Source organism: Aspergillus fijiensis (genome assembly GCF_003184825.1).
Source record: "Aspergillus fijiensis CBS 313.89 unplaced genomic scaffold BO72scaffold_22, whole genome shotgun sequence".
In the NCBI taxonomy this organism is placed as follows: domain Eukaryota; kingdom Fungi; phylum Ascomycota; class Eurotiomycetes; order Eurotiales; family Aspergillaceae; genus Aspergillus; species Aspergillus fijiensis.
This window is the reverse complement of record NW_024468998.1, coordinates 151,528-175,387: the sequence shown is the minus strand read 5'-3', so window position 1 is coordinate 175,387 and position 23,860 is coordinate 151,528. Positions and strand designations below refer to the sequence as shown.

Here is a 23,860-nt window from a genome sequence, read left to right as displayed (position 1 = left end):
GTGTCACGCCAATAGAAGTCCAGCCCCTGGCCACGATGGAAATTTGGAAGCTGTTTCACAATCTCGTCAACACAATAGCCTTGCTTGCGGGATGGATGTTTTGCGTGACACGAAAGATGCTATGGGCGACCGGCTTGCCGCGACGAATCCTGGGGTAGTGTGGGTATCAATAGATCTGATTCGGGACTTCTTAATGCGAAGGCCCTCTGTTGGCTCTCGCCTTAGTGAGATGATCCCGAGGTTAGGGGTGGGGGCGTAGCTGAATTGATGATGGATGTATTCTAGCTATCATTCTGCCATACTAACACCCTCCTCCTTCCATGCCTTGAATCTTGTCAATCATAACACCCTCGTCACAGAAGACTGACAAGACCTGCTTGGCATTTTGGACATGCTCGTGGGTGATTTGGAGGTTCTGTGGAGGTGCTGGAGGGAGAGGTGGGCCTATTGCTAGCACCTCCAACTGCACCTCCAGCTTGCCAAGCCCTGGAAGAGAAATGGCAAGACAGAGCTGTCTGTGTTCTGCTGCTGCATTGGTGTTTTCCGGAAGCAAACACCCATACCCTTCCGACTCAATGACAAGCTTTACCGTTGAAAGAGCTCGTCTTCGAGGGGATAAATTCCGCCAAGCACAGCCAGGCCTCCATTTCACGAAGCCCACTCACCGTATGGATCATTATACACAGGATCTATAGGGTAGACTCGAAGAACATGGAATATACTGCCAAATCTGAGAAACTGTATACAGTGGCTGACCACAACAAAGAACCCTCGCCATTATCTCTTTCACACATTTGAAGTACACTGACCGATAACACTGACCGATGAAAGCCAGAGCACTCCACCATCAAACATCTTCTTAATATCCGCCACCCACCCACAGCACAATCGGCATGGCCATATTGAACAGCAGATGAAAGGGCACCGTCCACAAAACCGTATACAGGAATTTGGGCGCCATGACGGTCCAAACGACGGCCTCCCCCCTAAGCAGGTAGCATGCTCCCATCGCGCCAACAAGACCATACGCCACGAAGACTGTCCGAAGCCCCAGGTGCTCGCAAAAGCCACTACGACCACCGCGTTCTCCCTGCCCGGTCGCGCCCAGCAGTTGTAATCCATTCCCGCTCCACCAGATCGGACCAGCGTAATTGCTGCAGAAGGTATGCACGGGACTGAGCAGCCAGTGGTGGGCTTGAAGTCCATTGAAACCCTCGGTGTATCGGAGCGCGGCGATCGTGTTCGCGTTGCCGCAGGCGAAGAATGCGCTGTGGATGAACAGGACGATGGAGAAGCAAACTTGAAAGGCGCTGAGGTTTGCGGCCGAAGACACTGTATGATATGACGACAGGGTCAGAGACATGGGTGTCAAGGAGATTAGATTCGCCTCAGGACAAAGCCAATACGCACCGATCCACTCGAGCTGAATGCGGTAGATCAGAAGAAGCGGGATATTGCCGGGGATAGTCTGCATGAACAAGTATAGGTTCAGGACTTCAAGTAGAGCGGGGAGTTCGGTCGCTGGAAGAGGCCAGCATTAGCGGTCATCCCAACAATCGCCGATAGGGCAAAGTGCCCCCGTCAACTCACCGTTTAAGCTCTTCAGCGACGTTTCTTGGGCACAAGAGCGCAGGATCACGTAGCCGCCCCCTATAGCTAGATACACAAAGATAAATTGAGCCATCCGCGTAAGGGGAAGCTGCTCCAGAATAATGACCTGCAGCCATTCAGGGGCGCGATCAATGAGACCTGGGCCAGCCCGGGCTGCAGAGGCGAACTTGAACAAAAAAACGGGCAGGAGTATTGCTCGGTGAGCGAATACAAGAAGTGGTTTTTCTTGAGCGTCACGAGCCACATTCCTCCTACGGTGCACTGTGAATGTGTAGGAGGTGTGGAGAAGGGTCACTGCAATCAGAAACCAAAGACAAAGGGGACGTCCGTCGAAGAGATTTTGAATGCTGTATATCTTCTCGGCTGTGTCCCGATCATGGATATTCCACCGCTGCGACAGTATGTGCAAGAAAAGGGGGGTGCAATTACCGAGGCCTAGTATGTAGGAAGAGCGGCCGGTAGTGAAGATTACCCAGCCCATCCATACGGTAGAACCCCAGAACCAAAAGAGATGCTCTTTCTCCACGAGGAATGGGAAGAGTAAAGTAAGGCCGTGGACAAGTTGAAAGAGGTTCAAGCCCAAGAAGTTGTTGCTCAGCGGAGGAATTGACTTGCAAGTAACCCCGGCAAGTAGAAGTGCGATCACGGCAATTGCAATGGCATAGTGAAGAAGAGGCACGTGCATGTTTCCGGCCGTCGCATCTTTTAGTTTATTCTGAAGCTCTTTGCTCATCTAAAACGTCTCTCAGTCATATCAGCCATGCATGTTGCGCGCTTGCCACCGGGGAATAGAATTATTACCAGAGAAAGCTCTCCTAGGCTCCTTTCACTGAGAGACTCATGTGGTACACCATGCCAGTCAAGGTCGATCTCGCATGCAGCCATCCCGGTATAAGGTTCGCAAGATAACGCTCGAAGATGCTCGAGATTCTCAAGAACAAGATTGACTTGATCCGTGGAATCCCTCCACAGTTCAAGAAGTTGGGGAATGAAGACCCCAATGCTAGCGGAAGGTATAGGAACACCCAGCAACCCTGCCATGGTAGGTACAATATCGACCTGCTGCATGACAGTGTAGTAGTCAAAGGTGCCAGCGGTGGGTACTGCAGGAGACTCATAGCTTCGATTGAGCGACTTGAAATGTGGCGAGATGAACATCATCGCGGCCGAGACTTCAGGGTCCGATGCACCGCCATGACCCCCCCACCGATCCATCCCATGGTCGCCTCCAACCACGAAAAGTGTCGATTTCAGATGTGCCTCCGCCTCGAGAGCTTCATAGGTCTCTCGAATGATAGCATCCATCTGACGTTGCTTGGGTGCCATGAATTCACTGTCCGCGCCACCCATATGCCCGACGTGGTCGATGCCGGGAAAGTGGAGGACCAGTGCGCTCCAGTCATCGCGCTGAAGCTCCATCATGGCATTGGCGGACACGTTCAGGTCTGGTGAATCAATGTCCTGTGCGGGTTTCAGCGATCTACCAGTCATTCGATGTGTCCTTTCCCTCTGGCGTTCAGTGGAAGAAGAGCTGGGCTCTTGGGACTTCGAGACTCACTGGGACGAATAACGGCGAGATAGGACATCCTCGGTCAAAGACCTCGGGAAAAAGCTGCACCCACGTGTCGTCGCCGTAGAAGAGTAGGCTTCCCCTTCCAGCAACTTTCAGGTGCGCTAACCACGTATCCATAGATTCGGGCGTGCCGGGTCCATCATCAGCGTTGTGAAAGACGTCCAAAAACATGGAGGCTGAGCCCACAGTCATCGCCTTTATACATGCTCTAGTCAGACTTGGCGAGCCCGTTTTCATGGTAAAAGGCATGGCTGCGCCGGAGCGGATCAGACTTGGGGACCATATCAGCTCAGGTGGCTTACAGATTCGGCGACGGATCATTGCATACCTTTGCGTGAATTTGAACTGAGACTGTGGGCTGTAAACAAAATCACTGTAGCCTTTTGGCTTAGTATCAGGTGGTAGGGTTGAAAGTAGTCGCTGGCATCTGTTTCGAAACCCACCTGCGGAGCGCATCAATCATCAAAAACACCACTTTCTCGAAGGGGGCTTTTTGGGCAAAAGGGCGCCTGTCTGGCGGTGCTTTTCTTGCCGATGAGGGGGGCATCGGCCGGAAAAAGCCCATGGTGAACACAATAGCAGACGCAATTATCAGTCCATTAGCGAGGAGGAGAAGAGCTCCACGGGAACGCCAGCCCATCGCGTCAAACAGACTCAAAGGAGCAATAGACAATAGACAACTACGGTGATGCTGATAGGTAATCTTCAGAGTCGAATGCTTTTACAATTCGATCTTTGCGAGTGGGAAGCTGTATACTCATTGGCGTTGACTATCGGAATGACCGACATGTAAACCGAGCGTACGGAGTGCGGCGGCAAAGCTTTCCCGAGGGCTCGAGAGCTTGATATGCTCAACCAAAACATTGGGAATTCAAGAAGAGCGAGTTACTAAGTAGTTACAACACCGGACACCGTAGTGAAAACCGTTCCTGGCGGAGAACATGAGTTCTGATGGCTCTCATTCTGCAGTACTCCTCATAATATGACCTGTCTGGCACAATACGAGCATTGGGTGAATGCGGTAAATAAGCCGTCGATCCCCGACGATCCGCCATCCTACGATCTGGTGAAAAATTCTCTCCCTACTCCGTACAGCTTTCCATCTAGTCGAGTTTCTGTTCATCAATACAGGGGCTGCTGTACGTCTTGTGCTCCGCAGCGTACTATGTCGTCCAGTTTCCACCTCGGTGGGACAGGGTTTCCATCCGACAACGGCTTAGTTATACTGCGCAGCCCACCCGCAACGCCACTGGAAAACTTCAACCTTAGAATGTCTCCAATCTCATCGCAAGCTGCCAAGACACGGTTGAGGTCCTCCACATTATGCGCCGCAGAAACACAAAATCGCACTCGACACAGCTCGAGCGGAACGGCGGGGAACGGAACCACCACCACCGAGATCCCGCGGGCGAGCATCATCCGTGAGAACGCGGTCATCTTGCCTGGATTATACAGTATCAACGGAATGACTGGGGAGTCGTCGTTCCCATAGACGATGAACCCAAGTCGCTTGAGACCGAGGCGCAGGTAACGAGAATTGAAGGCCAGGCGCTGCAATCGTTCTTCCTTCTGACCCGGCAGTAGCTCGCCAGTCAGGATCCGAAACGAAGCGGAGATCTGCGCCAACAGGGCTGGGGCTATGGCTTCACTGTACAGCACGCCCGCATTCACAGCGCGGAGCTTGCGCACGGTCTCTCCATCCGCTGCGATATATCCTCCGATGGCGCCAAATGATTTTGTCAAGGTTCCCATTAGGATGTCTACCTCCCTCGGATCAATGCCAAAGTAGTCGCAGACGCCTCGACCCTCCGGACCAAGCGCGCCGATGGAATGCGCCTCATCTACAAACAGGTGGAACTTGTACCGGCGCTTCAACGCCGTGATATCTGGAAGGTTGCAGAAAGTCCCCTCCATCGAATACAGACCTTCGACCACGACCAGAATCTTCTTCCAGGGACGATAGCCACCACTGCTGCCGGGATCGGTCGTGGTGGCGGGCTGTCCCTGTGAGATTGCCTCCCGCAACCTTCCCTCCAGAGCGTGCATGTCGTTGTGTCGGAACGTCACGATCGATGCGCCGGAAAGGCGAGCCCCGAACCGTAGGGAGGCATGATTGAGCTCATCTGAGAGAATGAGGCAGCCCGGCCCCACCAATGCAGGGAAGATGGTTGCGTTGGTGCCAAACCCCGCGGAAAAGACGATGGACGCTTCCTTGCGCACGAACTCGGCCACCAGCTGCTCGACCTCGACATGGAGATCCAGACCCCCGACATCAGCCCGGGCGCCGCCTGCGCTGATGCCATACGCGCGAATCGTCGCTTCGACCCAATCCGCGCATGTCCCCTTGGACTGCGCAAAACCCAGGTAATTGTAGGATCCCAGGTTCAGGGTCTGGATGCGCGCACCAGTGAGTTTGAAGGATCTATTGTTGTCGTGTGTCACTCGATCAAGCAGGGTAATAAAGCGGCCTGGGACACCCGTGGTGGGACGGTCCAGGCAGTCTGCCAGTCGCACCTTCATACGCCGCGTGTAGACGCTCTCGCGGGCAGTGAACCAGGGTGCGTATCCGTCCCATGGGCGGAGATGGCGGTATTTTGCCGGCTTGAAGTAGATTCCGAAAAAGTCCCGGATCAAGCCGATGAGATGGATGATGGTATAACTCAAATATGTCGTGATGACGTAGAAGTATGGGGCCTGATCAGCGGTAGGATGGTTCGAGGGCTGGTTTGGAAGGCGACAGGAATATCGATCGCTGGCATGGCTGATCGGACCATACTGGGCAGGGTCTTGTTCCATCGGGGGAGGAAGGATAGGCCAACCATAAGGGGTAAATGCCTTGCTGGTGGTTCCTGTTGGCGGGCTGCGAGAATTGAGGCTTTATAATGCAGTGAAAAAAAGCCCGAGAAAGGAGTATTTCGCAACGAGGCTCTTTGCTGCTCCTGCATAGTGGACTATGATAGGATAGGTTGACAATGTCAATGGGTGGAGGCTGGACACTCATGCGATCCATCATGAATAGATCTATCACATACCCACACGAGAATAGTACCTATGCTTTAACGCCAGACAGGGGCAAGCGAGCTTCGATCGTAGCGAGATCCTCCGAGGCTCAGCTCTGACAAAAGGTGATTCTCCAGGGGCACGTTGGTGCACTTGCAGGGTGTATCGATGATGAGGGTAGATCTGAGATGGCTCCGAAGGCGATCATACTGAATTGGGAAAAGGCCTTCAGCCCCTTGCGTCGTGCTCGCCCTTAAATCAGCGCTGTGAGGACACACACATGAAAGAATCTGTAGCATTTGTTTTATCGTTACTTTTCAGCCGCTCTTAGTCTATTATCCAGCAATGGCGAATGCCATGACTGATCTGACGACTGGCTGCCACGCTCTGATTGATGGATACGGCACCCCGTACGGCTACCTACCGGCCTTTGCCCCCGGCGTCGCCTTCTGTACCTTGTTTAGTCTTCTAGCAGGTATACACGTCATCCAAATAATGATATACCGACAGTTTTGGTGGACCATACTGTTTGTGGTAGGCTGCTTGAGTATGTCCCGTCCCAAGAAGCGCAAGAAACATTCCTGCCCGGTGGCGTGGCTAACCCTAAATGTTGATCCTCGATAGCTGAAGTCCTGGGGTGGGCGGCCAGGATCTGGACCACGCGATGCCCGTACAACCTGAATGCATTCCTGATTCAGTTCTCCACTCTAATCATCGGTCAGTGATTTGTCTTCGTGGGAGCTATCAGACCCATCACACATATTGCCCATCCAACTGACGTATAGACCAGCCCCCACCTTCTTCACCGCCGCTATCTACGTCCTGCTCGGGTGTTTTGTGCGAATCATGGGCCGGAGATCCTCCTTCCTCAGCCCGCGTAGCTACCTCTGGATCTTCAGTGCCTGCGATCTCATTTCCATCGTCATTCAGGCCGTTGGGGGTGGCATTGCCTCCGCGGACTCCAAGAAGGTCAACGGCAACCTTGATCACGGATCTAACATCATGCTCGCCGGGGTGGTGTTCCAGCTCTTCTCCATCACGATCTTCATTCTCTGTGCCTGTGATGTTTTCTATCGGGTCCATCGACTTCGCCTATCTGCCCCGGGCGCATCCATCGCCCTCTGGCGCGGGGTGCTGGCCGCGGCTACGGTTTGCATCTACATCCGATGTATCTACCGCACCGTCGAGCTCGGGCAGGGGCCCGGCGGCTATCTTCTGCTGCATGAAAATTACTTGATCGCCTTGGATGCCGTGATGATGGTGCTCCTGGTGGGGATCTGTGCCGTCTTCCACCCGGGTTGGCTCACTTCGCAGAAGGAGTTTTCGCGTCTCAGTGAGGTTCATTTACTGGATAGAGTAGATAAACCGAAATGAGAGCGACAGCGCACGAACCATGGTGCGCTTCGGGAATGAACACCTGTCATACATGGGTTTGCGGGGATAAGAGACCAAACTTGATTCTGTCAGTCAGATCGTTCTTTTGTGCGATGTATAGTATTTCTCTGCCCCTAGTTTGACTCGTCTCTGCATTTACGGGTCAAAAGTGGGTCAATTCCCGGGTCACATTCCTTCGCGTGATACGTATGTAAAGGATTTATGCGGGTGGAGCTGTCAAGGACTACCTGCAGATCAGATTGACAACTAAGTTACCGTGAACCTCAAAGCACTGACACCCTCGTTTTTGGAGTCGAGTTCTACTGTGATCGCCATGGAGTCCGCACAAACAGCTTCGATTACTTGCTGGACTTAGCAGACCGATATCTTCTGCCGTGAGACTGCTTTGATTTCTCCTCGTCACAATCAGCATCGCAGTCTGGAAGGCGAGGTGTCAGAGACACGCTTCTGTCATTTTCCTGAATGATACAGTCTCGCGACGATGATAGCTTCAGATCAGGTGAATGTGCGACAATTCATTGCGGCGCATCAGCTCGGTAAGCGCGCAATCCCTTCCCCGCCCGGTCAACTCGAAATACCATTTCCAATGTTAACGATGATCGCTTGAGGATTCTCGCTACTGGTTCTTTTCGCGCACGCCTTGACCGATAAGCATGCTTTTCTCGCAGCTATCCAGGCACCGATCCTGTGCTGGAGATCCGAGCAGGGCACTGTACATCCACGAGATGTACTCGATGACCGGGGCTTTCTAGCGGTCTTCTGCTTCATTTTCACGCTTGCTCGTCCCATAATAGCACGGTACCTCCTACAGCCGACTCTGCACAAGTATGGCTTTGGACCGCAGGATGCCTCCCATCTTGCTGCTCTGGGCTGGAAGGCCGTCTCCCGCGGTATCTTGATGCTGTATGCCTCGGTTTGTTTCCACCCATTCACCTATGTTTCGCAGCCAGGCTCACACAGTTCGCGTCTGATTCTCCGAGCATTCAGGGCCTGTGGTACAACAGCCCCGACCTTCTGAACCCCCAGCGTCTATTCCAAAACTGGCCACAATCCCAAATCACCCACCCCATGCAGTGCTTTTTCCTGCTTCGGCTCGCCTTCTACCTGCACCAGTGCCTGGTCATGGTCGTCGAACCGATCAAAGACGACTTCCTCGACAAGTTCCTTCACCATATCCTGACCTGCGCGGTGGTGATCGCCTGCTGCAACAGCCGAGTGTACGCCCTGCTCTATGGGATTCTGCTTACCGCCGATCTGGCGGACTTCCTTCTGGCCGTATGTCCATCCCCATCACCAGATTCAAACAACGCAAGTGTCAAAATCCACATGAAAAGAGTGTGCTGACTGGCGGAGCAGTTCGTGCAGATCCAGCGATGCTTGGGGCATCGGAAAAGCCTCCGGGCCTCGCTCCTCGCCTTCATTGTCGTTTGGGTTCTGACCCGCCACGTGATGTTTGCCTATCTTCATTGGACGCTGCACCGCCTGCTGCCCGTGTCTGGGGACTGTGAGCTCGTAGTGGCGGGACGCATGGTGCTCGATCCGGGAGCTTCCGGGTGGGAGGGACTGGCGTGCCGGGCGCAGGTGCAGCCAGGGACTGTCTGTCTGGCCCGGGATGTGAAGTTGGGGTTGTCTGGTATCTCGATCGCGTTACAGGGGCTGTTTTTGATCTGGACGCGCGATTTCGTTCGGGTGGCGGTCCAGGTGCACCGCCAATGTCGCGCTGGGGAGACGACAAGGATCGGCGCAAGCAAAGGAAGCTAGTCTTTCGGAGGCTGTATGCTCAAGGTTGAGGTATATCTTAGTTGTTGGAGGTGCATCGACGGAGTTGAGTGGTGTATCTTGGTTGTTACTTGTATTTTAATGGCTTCGCGGGTACTGTAGAAGAGAATGTCTAGGTGTGATGCCCGCTGCCCTCCGCAGAAATTGTAACATAGAAAATGTCACTGGGTAGAAAGTCAAACCTTTCAGGCGTTCCAAAGGGAAAAGAAACCACAAGCGCAAGAAGAGAAGTTCGGGTGATGAGCCGTGTGATGTATCATATAGACCCTAATACCATAGAGAGAAAGCTAATCTAGAACAGAGCTATCCCCAGCATTTCATCCTGTATGACCCCACAGCGACCGAGCCTGCGAGGATTGTGACAGCCCCAATAGACATGTCATACGGAGGCCGGCCGCTGGTACCTGATAGTCGTCCGCTCGTAATAAAAGCATGCATACGGTCAGGTCAGTTCAAGCTCTAGCGCCTCCCACTTCTCCTCGAGATGGATTTCGATTTGGATGGTGTGATCAAAGCTGTGGCGGTAGGCCTCGTGCTTGTGGCAATACACCAAGTCTACCACCGCCTCCTGCTACCTCGACCGATCCGCGATATTCCGCACAATGCGGCGTCAGCCCGGAGGCTACTCGGAGACCTTCCTGAGTTGCAGAAGATAATGGCAAGTACGCAGGACATCCAGTCCTGGCTTCTGGAACAGACCCGTCGGCTGCAGTCCCCTCTGATTCAACTGTTTCTGGACCCTCTAGGTAAGCCAATTGTGGTCCTTAGTGATCCACGAGAGGCCCTTGACCTGCTGCTCTATCGCAGTCGAGACTTTGACCGAACACCCATGGTGCAGGACATTTTCTCCGGCCTGTCTCCCACTCACCATATCACCATGAGCACTGGCTCCGAGTGGAAGAGACACCGTAATCTGGTAAAGCATCTGGTGACCACTCCGTTCCTCCAGGACACTGCTGCGCCTGCGATTCACGCGTCTGTCGTGCGCCTGGTCGAACTGTGGAGTATCAAGGGGCGGGTGTCCCGAGAGTCGTCGGCCTGCTTTGCACCTCAAAAGGATTTTCAACGCATGGTCCTTGATACCCTGTTGGAAATCTCATTCGGACGGGACTTTCCCAAAGACGGGATCTCATCGCAAATCGAGCTTCTCCGGGACGCCGAAGCCTGTGGCAGGGCGAGAGTGAGCAGTGAGCCGCAGATCATCACATTCCCGGAATCAGATCCTCACGAGTTCATCCGTGCGCACGGAGTGCTCAGTGAAGCCATTGAACAGAGCGGGACATCGCTCTTCCCACGACAGTCATGGTGGATGATGTCCAAGCTACCCCGACTGGCCAACGCCCTCCGGGTCAAACGCCGGGTCACGCGGGAATGGCTCGAGACTGCGGTCTCCAGCACCGTCGGTGCACCCGCGGACTCGGCATCAGAGCTTCCCGACCGACCCCAATCGTCGGTTGAATTCATGATTCGGCATGAAAGAGACCTGGCGAAACAAGAATCGCGGAAACCGGACTACCTGTCCCCGGCGATGGAAGACGAGGTGCGTGACGTTCAACAAAAAACTACCAACATAACCAACAGCTAACCCGCTCACCACCAGCTCTACGGATCCATCTTTGGCGCCTCGCATAGCACCGTGTTCACATTAGCCTGGGGAGTCAAGCTTCTATCCGATCACCCTCGGGTGCAGAGCCAGCTCCGCGCATGCCTGCGGGCGGGCTTCCCCGAAGCCCTAACGGCAGGACGCCCGCCCAGCGCCCTGGAACTGGCCACCCGAACCATCCCCTATCTTCACGCAACCGTCGAGGAGATGCTGCGGTTTACTCCGACCGCGTTTATGATCGACCGCATCGCCACCCGGGACACCGAGCTCTTGGGCTACGCCATTCCCAAGGGCACCTGCGTCTGGGCCCTGAGCAGCGGGCCCGGATTCACGTCACCGGCGTGGCCGATCCCCGCCGACAGGCGTAGTATCGCTGTGTCTCGGACGGCGATGCCGACGCCCGCCGTAAAGCAAGATCACGCCCGGCAGTCTCCCAGTCACGAGTGGGCTGGTGAAGATCTCGATCGATTCGTTCCGGAGCGATGGCTGGTGGCTCCCTCCGGGGCCAACGGCCCATCGACCTTCGATCCGAACGCGGGCCCAACCCTGGCCTTCGGGGCCGGACTCCGGGGCTGCTTTGGGCGTCCGTTGGCCCAGCTGCAGCTGCGCATGACGTTCGCGCTGCTGGTGTGGCATTTCGAGCTGAGGCCGTGTCCCGCGGCTCTGGCGACGTACGCGGCGGTCGATGGGCTCTTTCGGCAGCCGAAACACTGCTTCGTTGCTTTGGGGGAGCCTGCGCGGGGGGCTGGTCAGTAGTTAGAAGGACATCCACAGTCTGTGGGGTGGTTCGGTGCGTGCATGTCCAACATGGTGATTGCGCCTGGCAGATGTATCTGCTGTGCATTTATAAGTTGCCCCGCTTTTCGGTGTTCGTCTTGAGGTCGTATTATGCTCCGTCTATCCCCCCGTATGGATCCTAGCGTTCGAGTCAATTTCTACACATGATTTAGTACTTTCAGTATCTTTTCTTGTCCAGGGCGAGACTGTTCAGCGCTCTAAAGCAAACGAGACGTCTTTCAAATTTGACATCTAGAACTGGGTGAAAGGCCAGCTTGCGGTCTTCCTCCCTTGCAGGCTTCTGAACCTCTGAACCCCGCAGCTAAGCGCCGATCGTAAAGACCCATAAATATAATAAGAAACAGTCGCATTGCAGCATCGCGTTACGTCACTCATGATAATATCCTAACTAATATTGTAAACTAATATACTATTGCACTGGTCACATTCGTAAACTCCGCTTGCTGAGCAAAACATATGCAAGTGGTGCTATCAAGTACAGTTAGGTTTAAAGTGCCCGACGACCGCGCCCAGCACACTACACTACAGTACACCACATACTACTTAAAACCCCAACCCCGCCCCCTTGAACTCTCCAATTCAGTCTCCAACCACCACCACGGGCCGCTATCCCCAACCACAATGACCGGGTTAGCACGCAAATATGAAATCAACGCCGACATGGGCGAAGGCTTCGGCCGCTGGAAGATGGCAAGTAGCCCCGTCGCTCGTGTAACCACCACATAGATCAACGGAATAACCCACCCACCACCACAAACAGGGCCCCGACTCAGAACTGATGCCGTTCATCGACGCCGCCAACATCGCCTGCGGCTTCCACGCCGGCGACCCAACCATCATGCTCAAGACCATCCGGCTGTGCAAGCAGCACGGGGTGCGGGCCGGGGCGCACCCGGGCCAGCAGGATCTGTTCGGGTTCGGCCGCCGCAAGATCGAGGTCGACCCGGGGGACATGTACGCCGCGGTGCTGTACCAGGTCGGGGCGCTGAAGGCGATGCTGGACGCGGAGGGCGTGGCCCTCGCCCACATCAAGCCGCACGGCGACCTGTTCTTCTACATGCAGCGCGACGAGGACATCATGCGCGCGGTGCTGGAGGCCTGCGCCACCTTCCGGGTGCCCGTGTACGGTTCCCAGAATGCTAAGCAGGCGGCGATGTGCAGGGAGCTGGGCGTGCCGTTCCAGGGCGAGATGTATGTGGATATCGACTACTCGGCTGATGGGCGGCTGCTGCCGGTCGCGCAGTCCCGCGGTCCGACGCCGGAGCTGTGCTACGAGCGGGCGCGGTCCGCTGCGTTGACGGATGTCGGCAAGGACATCGAGGGGAGAGAGTTTCGGTTTGGGTTCGAGGGCACCCCATTTAGTATCTGTGTGCATTCGGATCTGCCGACCGTGTTGGAGAATGTGGCGGGCGTGCGCAGGGCCGTCGATGAGGCTAACCGGCTGCGGTTTCCGCAGGAGGCCGGGGTTGAGGGTTTCTGATTTGAGGGCAGTACGTCGCAGAATGCTCGACTTTCCTAGGGGGAATAGTAGTCATCGAGAAGAGTGAGGGTCGTGGGGTTGTCAACCGTCAATTGGATGCGTATGAGGGGTTGCTATCAGATTGGTAGTGATTGCCATGGTGACAGTCATACATCTCCCGCACTATCTAGCCTCTAGTAAATTCGGAAAACAAAAGACAATCTTATTTAATTGCTATTTATATCCAGCGTTGGTTCTCATATTTCGTGTTTTATCTTTTGGTCAATAGACCATGCTCCAAATAATCCTGACACACTGGCCGATCGGACCTTCACCGGGCATGCTGCTTACCCCAACTCTTATCGCGTATCTCAGGCATTCGTCATCCAGCTTGCCCCGCACCGATCATCCTTACCCCATCGTGGTACATGACATGGAGCCACCGAGCTGGCAAATGAGGAGCAAGAATCCAGGTTTTTTATCTTTGCGAGATATCATACAATACGAGCCGTCACTTTCAATGTTGTGATTTGCGGCGTTCGTCTCCCATCCGTAGAGCCCCAGCATCAACATGAACCCTGAGCCGCTGCGCCATGTCCGCAAAGCCCTGGTCGCCAACCGCGGCGAGATCGCCGTTCATTGCATTCGCGTCTGTCACGAGCTCAGCGTCTGGAGTGTTGCGATCGTGACACCGGCAGACGGGTCTTCTCTACATGCACGGCTGGCCGATGAAGTGATTCCGCTCCCGGGAAGCGATGGCACCACGTATATGGATGGATGAGTGCAGAATGGATCCTGGAACTGGAACTCGGTGCATTGCGTCACGATTTGTTGATATAACATTGGGATTCGTCCGAATAGTGCCTCGATCTCGCGAATCGGCCAGGCCTGTGCAGTCGATGCGATCATCCCGGGCTATGGCTTGTTCAGTGGGGACCCCGATTTCGCGGAGGCCGTTCGTAAGCAGGCATACTACCCCTGTCTCTTCCATCAGTTCGACAAGATCAAGTTCTCTCGAGTCGGTCAAACCGAGTTTGATTCGCGCCGAGCGTGACTTCCGGGCGGGTCGATACACTTTCCGCGTCCATTCAGCGACGCTGGATATGGACCAGTACATGGCCATGTTCGACGAGGTGGCGCAAGACCCGGCTTATCCAGACTGATGGAGGCGAAAGGCTAGCGCTGCGGAGGAGTTGAGCCGACTTGAGCAACAGCTGTTTGGTAAGTCGAAAGCGAGCAAGACGGTTGGTGCTGAGGCTGAGGCTGCTGGCCAGAGCAAGGACGGGAATGGGCTGGAGAAATGTTCTTCCACAGAGATGGTTCGAGTCGTCTCTCGGTAAACGCCAACGTATGGAAGTTTCAGGTACGTCTCAGTGATATGCTGGAGGAATACCGGGTGGTGGCGACCTTCGAGGCGATGAAGATGGAGGTTCGAGTCTCAGTGAAAGAAACACACGATGGTGCCCACGAAACTGCCATTCCACTCGTGCCTGCTTATTCGGTCGTTCTACCATGTGTTAGTACCGGGCTGTACGGTGTATCTCTTTCATCTACCATTTGGATCGGCCCTGTTCATGGTGGCTGGCAATATGTGATAATAAGTAAGCTCAATGCATAGCCCGAACACGCCTGGCCCGCTCACGGTTATTTGATTATGCGAAGAGATCTCAAAAGGGGTAGAGAAGAGGGGTCTCTGACTACGTAGGTCATGGCAAGGGGCGGTGGCTTCAGCGTCTGTTCTCGACAAACTCTGTTACGTGGGAGTATGTAATTCCGGCTAAAGGCAGCGTAAGACCAGCAGTCTAGCAACAAAAAATGTATTATAGCAAGACCAATCTTGCTGAATGCCTGTGGCACACCGGGAAAAGCTTGAAATCTCTGATTTCTCAAGGTGAGTCACCGAGTATGAGTACTCTGGAGCCTATGCTATTTTTGACCCAGTGATTAGCTGTTCCCCATGTGTCCAGAGGCTATCTCATACCTTGTACCTTGTACCATGTGCTCTGGTACTGCCTTTTTCTCCCCGGATGTTCTTAATCTTTCTACATTCCAAGGATGCCTGTTCCCTGCTTGCAGCTAGCGATCTCCTTGCTGTCATTCAATCTTGTCCATGAAGAACCTGCCATAAATATCTATCCGTTCCGCGAGCAAAGCAATCTCCGTGTCTCGGCCTCGATAGTCTCATGGAGATGTATCGGTTGCCGGCCTCATCCTTCTGATCTACGCGCTGACGACCGGGAACATCGACGGCTGGAACTAGGCCAATGTTCTGACGACGCTGATTCTGGCGGTGGTAGCACTAGGCGTGTTCCTAGTTCTAGAACAGAGATTCTCCGCCGACCCAATTCTCCCTCGGTACATGATCACCGACCGAGTGAAAGCGCTGGGCTGTGCCAGCGCCGCCCTGACCTATGCTGTCTGGCAAGGCAGCAATTACCTCTTGACCCTTCAGCTGCAAAGTAAGGCTTTCCCCGTTGGGTTTTCCATTATCCACTCCCAACCCCCGTGCCACTAACAAACAGTCTTCCATCAAAAAGCCTTCGGTTACTCCGCACTTGCGACCTCGCTACGGTTCATCCCCTTCGGTGTCACGGCCTTAGTGGTCAATTTCGTAGTCCCCGTCCTAATCGGCCCGGTCGGCGCTCGCACGCTTTTGGTGTGTAGCTGGGCCCTGACGCTGGGCGGACTGGTCCTCTTTACCCGGATGGGCGGGGCCGACCACTACTGGTGCTTCTGTCTCCCCGGGATGGTCCTGTATATTGCCGGTGTCGGGACGGTGTATTTCGTGGGGAACGTGAGTGTGGTGGCCACCGCGAAGAAGGAGCAACAGGGGACGGTGGCTGGGGTTTATAATGTATGCTTGATCACTTGACGAGATTTTGTTTTCTCTCTTCCCCGAATCCTCATGATGTAGCCTGACTGACTAGTCATGTTGACGTTCAGATGTTCCTGGATGTGGGCGGAGCAGTGCTGAGAGTGGCGGTATTGACCGTGATCTCCAACTCGGTGACTGCTGACCACGGAGGCGTTGAGAATCCTCGCGCTGCCTTGGATGGATATCAGGCGGGGTACTATGCTGCGATCGCAATGGCGGCGCTTGGGGTGGTTCTGTCGTTGTTCTTTCGCTTACCTTGTTTAGATGGTGAGAAGGGGGGTGGGGAATGTGTTGAAGAACCAGGGACTTCAGCTTGATGTTTTGGGTCGCTTGGGATCCTCTCGGACGACAAAAGCCGAAGAGGAGGTAGGGTTGGATACGACGTTGCGTTCAGTGCGCAAAGTGGTAGTCAGGTTGATAACCCCATCATGATTTGAGCAACAGCCTCGGGGCGCTCGTAAAACATAGTCTTTACTACCATTATAGACCAAGCACAACTTTATCTGTGTCACATCCAAAGTGGGCTACGCTGAGGCTACGAGCAAGATTCGCGTGCAAGCAATGTTCAATTCGCCTATATCCAAACCAATCCATCCGCATAATCGCCCCACCAAAATCCCCCCTTTGCACAGCACCAGGCCAGCAACCACCCACAAACTTAGTAACCAGCACGCTCAACCCCCCACACACTCCTCAAACCACAACAGCGCCCCCCTCAACCCCACGCCGACTCTTGGGCGCCTGATCCGCAAAATCCTTCACGCCCGTCTCGATCGCATCCGAGATGCCCCCGGCAACAGTACCCGCCAACCCCTGCAGCTCCTGGGGCACCTTCGAGACGATCGTGTCAGACAGCTTCTTGGCGGCGGCCTTCTGCTGGGTGAGGTCATTGTAGGTCTGGGCGCCCTTGCCAGCCTGCACGATCAGAGACTTCTTGCCGTCGAGCTTGGTGATGACGGCGGCGATCTTGTTCTTGAGGTCGTTGACGGGGCCCGGGAGGCCCAGCGCGTCGCCGGAGCTGAGCGCCCCCGTGCCGCTGACCTGCGCGTTGCCGCTGTTGATCGCCGCCACCAGGTTGTCCGACGCCTGCTGCACCTTGGCCACGTCACCGCCGCCGTAGCCTTGGATGGCCGTCCCCAGCGCGTCGACCTTGGTGCCGATCCCGGACAGCACGCCGGTGATGGTGGGCAGGTCGCGCTCTAAGACTTGGGTGGGCGCGGCGAGCGTGCCGCCGGCGGCGAAGCTGAGGGTGAGGACGGAGAGGGTGGAGAGTTTCATGTTGGTTTTGATGGAGGGAGTTGTGGGTGTGGTTTGGTGTGGTTTGGTCTGAAGTGTAGGGGGATGGTGGGTGTTGACTGTTGAGGGATGGTGGATGTTGATGGATAATCTTCCCTTTATATCTATCTCGGTGGGTATGACGCGCCTCCGTGGGGATGTTGGGACCTCAAAGTAGCAAAAGGATAATGCCACGATAGATGGTGGATGAAAATTGGGGTCGGTCGATCCCCAAGGGTCGGATGATGTGCACATACCCGAATCCTAGGTGATTGACAGGGACTGAACCACCGGTGGTCAGAAATGTCTCACATTCCGGGGAAGGAAGCAAGGTCCCAAAAACGGGGGTGTTGGATCGGGGGTAAGTTAAGAATACAGTTGAACTACAAATGTCGAGAAGGCATCCTCATACTCATGGGGTACTGGGGTACTGGGGTAGTCTAGGTTGCAGGTGGCCTCATTTATCAGTCAACTTTAACTTTCTCTTACACTCTCACCACAAGGCAAGAGCCCAACTCTTGGCTTTGTACACAGCTGAGACTTCCAGGGGGCTCCCGGGCGGGAGCGGCAGGGCAGAATCTGCGGAGAAAGCTTTCCGCGTCACATTTAACTTTGCTGTTTTATGCTGGTTGGTATCTAGGATGATGAACATCAAGCCGCGAGATACTTCTTTCCAGATCGCTAGCCTTGCGGTGCCCGGTATCTTCCAGAGTTATGTTCGTCGGAATTGACACTTGGAGAGGTAGGGCTAGTTGGCTCAAGTGCAAGTCTGTATCAGATAGCAATAGTTCAAGACCTTCAAGAAAGCACGGATCAACTCACTATTCCGTACGTACCTTATTTTATTTTATTTTTATTTTTTTTGGGGGGCAGGAAGGATGCCGGTGCCACGTGACTCTTATTCTCCCCGGCTCCACTGTACAAGTTACATACTGTCTGATTGGCTATATCTGTTAAGGTCACTTGACCCATTTCTCGTTGGACAGTGGGCCTGGCTTGGAATAGATGAGTCATGCTGGACTATGCGCACTGTTTTCTGCGCATAAGCCAGAGCTGATGTTTGTCTAGTTTGCCTAGAGCCAGCGGGTGGAGGCCCCAGGTCACGGGCCGATTTTTGGTCGTACCGAGGTAAGCCTAGCCCGCTACCTTGACCCTGTAAGGGTCACCTGCAGAACAGGCCCTCTTATTTGTGCCACGTGCTGTTGGGGCTTGTACAAGACACTGCATTCTTCATTGTGAATACGATCTAACATGATGAATTCTCGGTCACTCATAAAGTTTATTACCAGTCTGTATTATAAAACGATGACTCTAGTACTGGAGATACAAGATAATAGCTTAGATTCGAGAGCGGGTAGTAGAGAGGAGCAGCTATATATCACCAGAATTGTCCACAGCTTCAAGTCTTAGAGTGGGTTGCGGCCGATAAGGGTGATGGAATCGGTTGGGGATTTCAGCCTGTGAACTGGAAGGTGGAACTCTAGCATTCAATCATTCTAAGCGCTGCTGCTGTGGCTGTGCTGACCTTTCCAGTTGACTGGATTGTGGCTCACGAGCTACCTACCCTGTCTGGTGCAGTGTTGGCAGCGCATGTGCCAGCAGCTGGCAGTTTTTCTAAGTCATTGCATTTTGTTATCCCCTCTCATCACCTTTATTGAGCCTTTGCTCTCTGGTGGGATCTCGGTCTGTCGTAACGTTCCTCATACCTATGCCTTGTGGTTGCAAATCTAATGACGGTGCTGGTCATGCCACAGCAGTAGGTGGGTGCACATGTACAAGCATCCAAATCACTCACGGTCGGCCTAAACACCCTCTCTGCCTGGTTCTTGCGACTATTGCGCACTACGTGGCAGGGCTAAAGTACAACATTTACAAAGCGCGCCAAATGTCAATAATTCACTTGATATGCGAGACGCTCCCTCCACGCTGAGGCGTTCTTACGTTCCTATCAAAGGTGGCGTAGACGAGATGACGCAGGTCGACCATGCTATTCTCTCCCACCGACCGGTAGGACATATGTCCGATTTTGGCATTACCTTCAGGCGCTCTCCGCTCACTTTTGTCGCTGCAGTCTGCGGGTTGGCAATCGACACAGTGACAAAAGAGGATATAAAACTTCATCACCACCTGCCTAGAGACATCTTGCCTTAACAAGTACAACACCTTCTCTTCCCACGCCATTAGATCTACTTTCTGACGGTCGCATCCCATCTAATCCTCTCTTTCCAGAGAAAACTCGTGAAGCAAAAATGAATATTAGTAGTAATTGCTATGACTGCTCGCGATTCCACGACTTTTGCCCTGACCCTGCGGCCGCGGCCACCAACAAACCCGCTCGGCTAGCCACGCACGTGAACTACGTACTAGTACTAGAAGTCGGGCTCCGGGACCTACCCACGTGAATGGACGGCCTTCGTGAGATCCGGATCCCACCGTTTATTCCACGTATCGGCAGAGAAGGGCGGAGGAGACCTCCGGCTCCAGCGATGGCAAGCCCTCTGCCGCGCGTTGCAGGTGGAATTCTACGGTCCCCAGGACTGCATCACACAATGTCGAAAGGTACGTTCGATGCAGATACCCGAGTCCTTGCAGAAGAGGCTGACTAGTGAGAACCTAAGCTACAGGCTGTGGAAAAGGCGCATGTCAACCTGATCGATCTGATCGATTGCCGCCGAAGATGCGGTAGATGCGGTAGGCATCGGAGGGTCGATCTTCGTACGAAAAGAAGAGAACCGCTCAACCAAAGGCAGGAGAACGTGATTTTGGGTTGGAAGTGGACTTTTGGTCTTTTGCTTAGTACCCACTCGTTGATGAAATCTGGCTATGTCAATAGATGTAGATACTTATGCTTTGGGTGTCGGCCCCCCTATAGAAGTCATTGCATCTCTATTGAGCTACGAATCACGGAGTATTCGATCAAGAGCCGGATGATCCATCGGATAGCCAATCTCCCCTTGTCTGCGTGATACCCGACATGATAGAAATCATCGTCGTCACCGTTTTGATCTGCTTTTCATGGCTTTTGTGTAGGGAGCACTGTGGCGTGCCGCGGCGGCGGCCAAGGTATGAACCACCCGGACGAACTCCTTCCGGTCACGCTCCTCTTGCAGTGGAAGAGCCGACAGGTCCGCGCGTGCGGCCACGAGGTAGCCAATCGGTGGCAGAAAGTAAGATGAGCGAGACGGGGATGTCGCAGACGTCGTAACTTTACTCGTGTAGCTTGGAGGCCTATAAGCACTAATGCCAAGATACGAGGGGCGGCAGGCGCACTGTGTCTGCATCTTTTGGGATGTTGGCTGCCATTCCTGGCCTCTGTTCTCCGACGGGGTGAGATCTAGATTTGTCGGTCATGATGATTTATTCCCAGTCACATGGGGCTAGAGTCCTTTAGTACTCTCTAAGTAGACCTGAGCTCGGTCTCAACGACCAACAAGGCAACGATGGGTCATGCCATCTAACAGTCTCTGATACCCCTGACCCTACTCGATATGCAGGGGCATTGTGTAACCACAACGTATGAGGGTTGTCTAACGGTAACAATTCTGGATTTACAGAACTGAGCTAACCGGCTCTCATTGGGCAAGTCTGAGACTTGGGATCAAGAATAATCAAGACAGGTGGCGATTGGTGCAATTTCATGTCAAGTGACTGTATAATGGCATCTCGTAGTGAATGAGCTCAATATACAAAGTCCGTCTGAGCTGCTCTGATTGGGGTTGGAATTAGCCGAGTGGGGAAAGGGGCTGACAGGCAAACCTAAAACCCCGTAAACGAGCCGTACACGATTCGTACACCACCCGTACACCACCCGTAAACAAGCCCCTTTGGCCCCCCGCAACTGCGGGGAAAATTGGGCCGATGGGGGTGGACCGGGCCATCTCCACCCGACTCCACCGGAAGACTGCCAGAATTATCTCTCCACCCGTCATACCCAGGCGCTAGGATGCTAGGGAGACCCTTCGGTGCAATGAGAAAGCGATCACGGTGAATGGGAGGTGGATGCGAGGTGATTGCCACCCTCCTATCGACCACGTGCTCGGAAAACTCACCCCCCGGAGTGGGGTTGTTGGGTTCCAGACGAGGTCCAAGTCCGGGGACTCCGCAGTAAAAGCCCAAGCTTCACTCGATTAGGCTAATGTCACCATTACCACCATTACCACCAGTACCGGAATACCACCATTCCTACTAACCAGTACCATCACCATCACAAGCGGTGTGTCGCAGCTATAAAGGTCGGAGATCCCCCCAGATCTCCCAGATCCCCCCTCCCCTTCTCCTGTCTCCCTCCCTTTCATCCACCCCTTTCTTCCCCAGAAATCGCCAACATGGCTAGCGACCCCACAGAGAAGGAAACCTCGGCGTTGGAGGTCGAGGACCAGCCCACCTCTAAGGACGAACCTGTCTACGATGCCAACGAGAAGGTCGACTATGACAGAGCCGGCGCCATCGGTGCTGAGGAGGTCGAGCATCGGATGACTGTGCTCGAGGCCGTGAAGGCTTATCCTGCTGCCAGTGCCTGGGCCTTCGTCATGTCATGCACCATTGTTAGCTCTTCCCCCCCCAATACCCCAAGTTACAGATCACTTGTCTAACACTTGACCTTGTGATGCCATAGATTATGGAGTCCTACTGTGTTTTCTTGATGGGACAGTTCATCGCCACACAGAAATTCGCCGACGACTTCGGGGTATATAGCGACGTCTCAGGAGTTTATATCATCGAGGCTTCCTGGCAGTCAGCATTCCAGTGTAGTGGACCACTGGGCGCCTTCATCGGGGTCTTCGTGGCAGGTCCCATTACCAGTTGGATCGGATACCGATGGGCAACAATTGGCGGTCTCATGGCGTTGAACGCCTTCATCTTCATCTTTTACTTCGGCAACAGCCAGGGGATGTTCTTCGCCGCCCAGATCCTGGAAGGCATCCCGTGGGGCATCTTTATCGCCAATGCACCCGCCTACTGCGCCGAGATTGTGCCGATGAGACTGAGAGCGCCAGCGACGCAGATGTTGCAGATGTTCTGGGCCATTGGCTCCATCATCGTCGGCGGTATCACTTACCACTACCAATCCAAGAATGACTCCTCGGCCTACAGGTTTGTCTGCTCCTACCGATAAGTTCGAGCGAGTACTGTACTGACCATCTCTCTCAGAGTTCCCATTGCACTGCAGTGGATGTTTCCCACTCCTCTGGCTCTCCTACTCTACTTTGCGCCCGAATCCCCCTGGTGGCTCGTACGCCAGGGCCGTCTGGCCGACGCCGAGAAGGCTGTCAAGCGCTTGGGACGCGCCAGCGTGGAGGAAAACCCCGCTGACGCAGTCGCCATGATGCGTCGCACAATCGAGCTGGAGAAGACGGTGAAGAAGCCCACTCTCGTGGAACTGGTGCGGGGGACCGATCTTTATCGCACTTTGATCGTCTGTGGTGTCTACGCATCTCAGAATCTGACCGGCAATCTGATTGCGAACCAAGCCGTGTACTTCTTCAAACGTGAGTCCCGTCCATTCCCTCGCAACCTCCTAGCAGGCTAACACCAGATGACAGAGGCTGGCATGGGCGAGACAACCGCATTTGCTCTGGGTCTCATCACTTCGGCCCTCCAGTTGATCATGGTCATGCTCTCGTGGATCCTCACCACCTACCTCGGCCGGCGCACCATCTACGTCTACGGCCAATCGATCAACTGTATATTCTTGGTCGCGCTCGGGATTGCGGGCTCGTGTGGCGCGAGCACGGCGGCGAGCAACGCGCAAGCATCGTTGGGTTTGATCGTCTCCGTCCTGTTCTGCTTGGGCCCCGCCCCGTCCTCGTGGGTCATCATCGGCGAGACCTCTTCCGTCCGCCTCCGGCCCCTGACCACCGGTGTGGGCCGCGGTGCCTACTACTTCATCAATATTCCTTGCATCTTCCTCTCCAGCTACATGCTTAACACGGATAAGTGGAACCTGGGCGCCAAGAGCGGCTACGTCTGGGCGGGCACGGCCTTCATCTGCACCGCCATGGCGTGGCAGTGGATTCCCGAGATGAAGGACCGGTCCTTCCGCGAGATCGACATCCTGTTCAAGCGTCGGGTCCCGGCGCGCAAGTGGAAGCGGACGGTCGTGGACATTCGCGATGATGAGTAGGCGGGTTTGTTGTCGGGGGGGGTGCCTGGGTGGCACGTAATCAACTCAAATTTCGAAGCGAACCCTTTCTATCTGGGTGAGCCAGTTTATGCATGTTTCTAGCTTTGTGATACTCAAGGTCAAATCCACAGCTTAAAGCTCAGACACTTCTAAACGGTGAGATCAGGGGGCTTGAATGTAACAGAAAACTTAGAGCGTAAGTGTCGCGTTCTTGTTATGTGTAGCATGGGCGATATGGAACGATGTCTGGGATTCTTGGTGGTTTATTGATTACTTAGTTGATGAACTAGCTAGAATCTCAAGGTGCAGTGGACAACTCGCTTGGTGAATCGCCTCGGATCACGTGGCCGGACGACCGCCGACAAATA

At 54.3% G+C, this 23,860-nt stretch overlaps 9 protein-coding genes across 9 annotated transcripts; 6 read left to right on the top strand and 3 right to left on the bottom strand.

The window, feature by feature from the left end:
- Nucleotides 1-892: 892 nt before the first annotated feature.
- On the bottom strand, nucleotides 893-3,797 carry BO72DRAFT_338636 (alkaline phosphatase-like protein; the record flags this gene model as incomplete). The annotated part of the gene is made up of 6 exons (XM_040940585.1): nucleotides 893-1,332; nucleotides 1,411-1,521; nucleotides 1,624-2,344; nucleotides 2,413-3,072; nucleotides 3,170-3,455; nucleotides 3,628-3,797. Coding segments are annotated over 6 exons (2,388 nt in total), but the record flags the coding sequence as incomplete, so codon positions are not given.
- Nucleotides 3,798-4,306: 509 nt separating this feature from the next.
- On the bottom strand, nucleotides 4,307-5,980 carry BO72DRAFT_509247 (serine palmitoyl transferase subunit; the record flags this gene model as incomplete). The annotated part of the gene is made up of 1 exon (XM_040949321.1): nucleotides 4,307-5,980. The coding sequence occupies one exon, from the start codon at nucleotides 5,978-5,980 to the stop codon at nucleotides 4,307-4,309; it is 1,674 nt and encodes a 557-aa protein (XP_040801434.1).
- A 549-nt stretch (nucleotides 5,981-6,529) lies between these two features.
- Nucleotides 6,530-7,558, top strand: BO72DRAFT_496091 (RTA1 domain-containing protein; the record flags this gene model as incomplete). The annotated part of the gene is made up of 3 exons (XM_040948598.1): nucleotides 6,530-6,659; nucleotides 6,809-6,901; nucleotides 6,975-7,558. The coding sequence occupies 3 exons, from the start codon at nucleotides 6,530-6,532 to the stop codon at nucleotides 7,556-7,558; spliced, it is 807 nt and encodes a 268-aa protein (XP_040801433.1).
- Nucleotides 7,559-8,060: 502 nt separating this feature from the next.
- On the top strand, nucleotides 8,061-9,460 carry BO72DRAFT_527604 (uncharacterized protein; the record flags this gene model as incomplete). The annotated part of the gene is made up of 4 exons (XM_040950117.1): nucleotides 8,061-8,115; nucleotides 8,188-8,492; nucleotides 8,567-8,854; nucleotides 8,936-9,460. 4 exons carry the CDS (start codon nucleotides 8,061-8,063, stop codon nucleotides 9,338-9,340), a joined length of 1,053 nt encoding a protein of 350 aa, XP_040801432.1. The 3' UTR covers nucleotides 9,341-9,460.
- Nucleotides 9,461-9,842: 382 nt separating this feature from the next.
- On the top strand, nucleotides 9,843-11,717 carry BO72DRAFT_428664 (cytochrome P450; the record flags this gene model as incomplete). Its single annotated transcript, XM_040943037.1, has 3 exons — nucleotides 9,843-10,898; nucleotides 10,959-11,336; nucleotides 11,373-11,717. 3 exons carry the CDS (start codon nucleotides 9,843-9,845, stop codon nucleotides 11,715-11,717), a joined length of 1,779 nt encoding a protein of 592 aa, XP_040801431.1.
- Nucleotides 11,718-12,235: 518 nt separating this feature from the next.
- BO72DRAFT_485947 (LamB/YcsF family protein) lies at nucleotides 12,236-13,421 on the top strand. Its single transcript, XM_040947919.1, has 2 exons — nucleotides 12,236-12,449; nucleotides 12,520-13,421. Exons 1-2 carry the CDS (start codon nucleotides 12,381-12,383, stop codon nucleotides 13,237-13,239), a joined length of 789 nt encoding a protein of 262 aa, XP_040801430.1. The 5' UTR covers nucleotides 12,236-12,380; the 3' UTR covers nucleotides 13,240-13,421.
- A 368-nt stretch (nucleotides 13,422-13,789) lies between these two features.
- BO72DRAFT_496088 (uncharacterized protein) lies at nucleotides 13,790-16,410 on the top strand (the record flags this gene model as incomplete). The annotated part of the gene is made up of 7 exons (XM_040948597.1): nucleotides 13,790-13,983; nucleotides 14,080-14,236; nucleotides 14,394-14,439; nucleotides 14,493-14,647; nucleotides 15,479-15,677; nucleotides 15,741-16,072; nucleotides 16,162-16,410. The coding sequence occupies 7 exons, from the start codon at nucleotides 13,790-13,792 to the stop codon at nucleotides 16,408-16,410; spliced, it is 1,332 nt and encodes a 443-aa protein (XP_040801429.1).
- Nucleotides 16,411-16,719: 309 nt separating this feature from the next.
- BO72DRAFT_447908 (cell wall mannoprotein 1 family protein) lies at nucleotides 16,720-17,740 on the bottom strand. The gene has a single exon (XM_040944663.1). The coding sequence runs from the start codon at nucleotides 17,369-17,371 to the stop codon at nucleotides 16,787-16,789; it is 585 nt and encodes a 194-aa protein (XP_040801428.1). The 5' UTR covers nucleotides 17,372-17,740; the 3' UTR covers nucleotides 16,720-16,786.
- Nucleotides 17,741-21,649: 3,909 nt separating this feature from the next.
- Nucleotides 21,650-23,520, top strand: BO72DRAFT_403745 (putative MFS maltose transporter). The gene is made up of 4 exons (XM_040942241.1): nucleotides 21,650-21,912; nucleotides 21,984-22,462; nucleotides 22,520-22,857; nucleotides 22,912-23,520. The coding sequence occupies exons 1-4, from the start codon at nucleotides 21,694-21,696 to the stop codon at nucleotides 23,490-23,492; spliced, it is 1,617 nt and encodes a 538-aa protein (XP_040801427.1). The 5' UTR covers nucleotides 21,650-21,693; the 3' UTR covers nucleotides 23,493-23,520.
- Nucleotides 23,521-23,860: the final 340 nt, after the last annotated feature.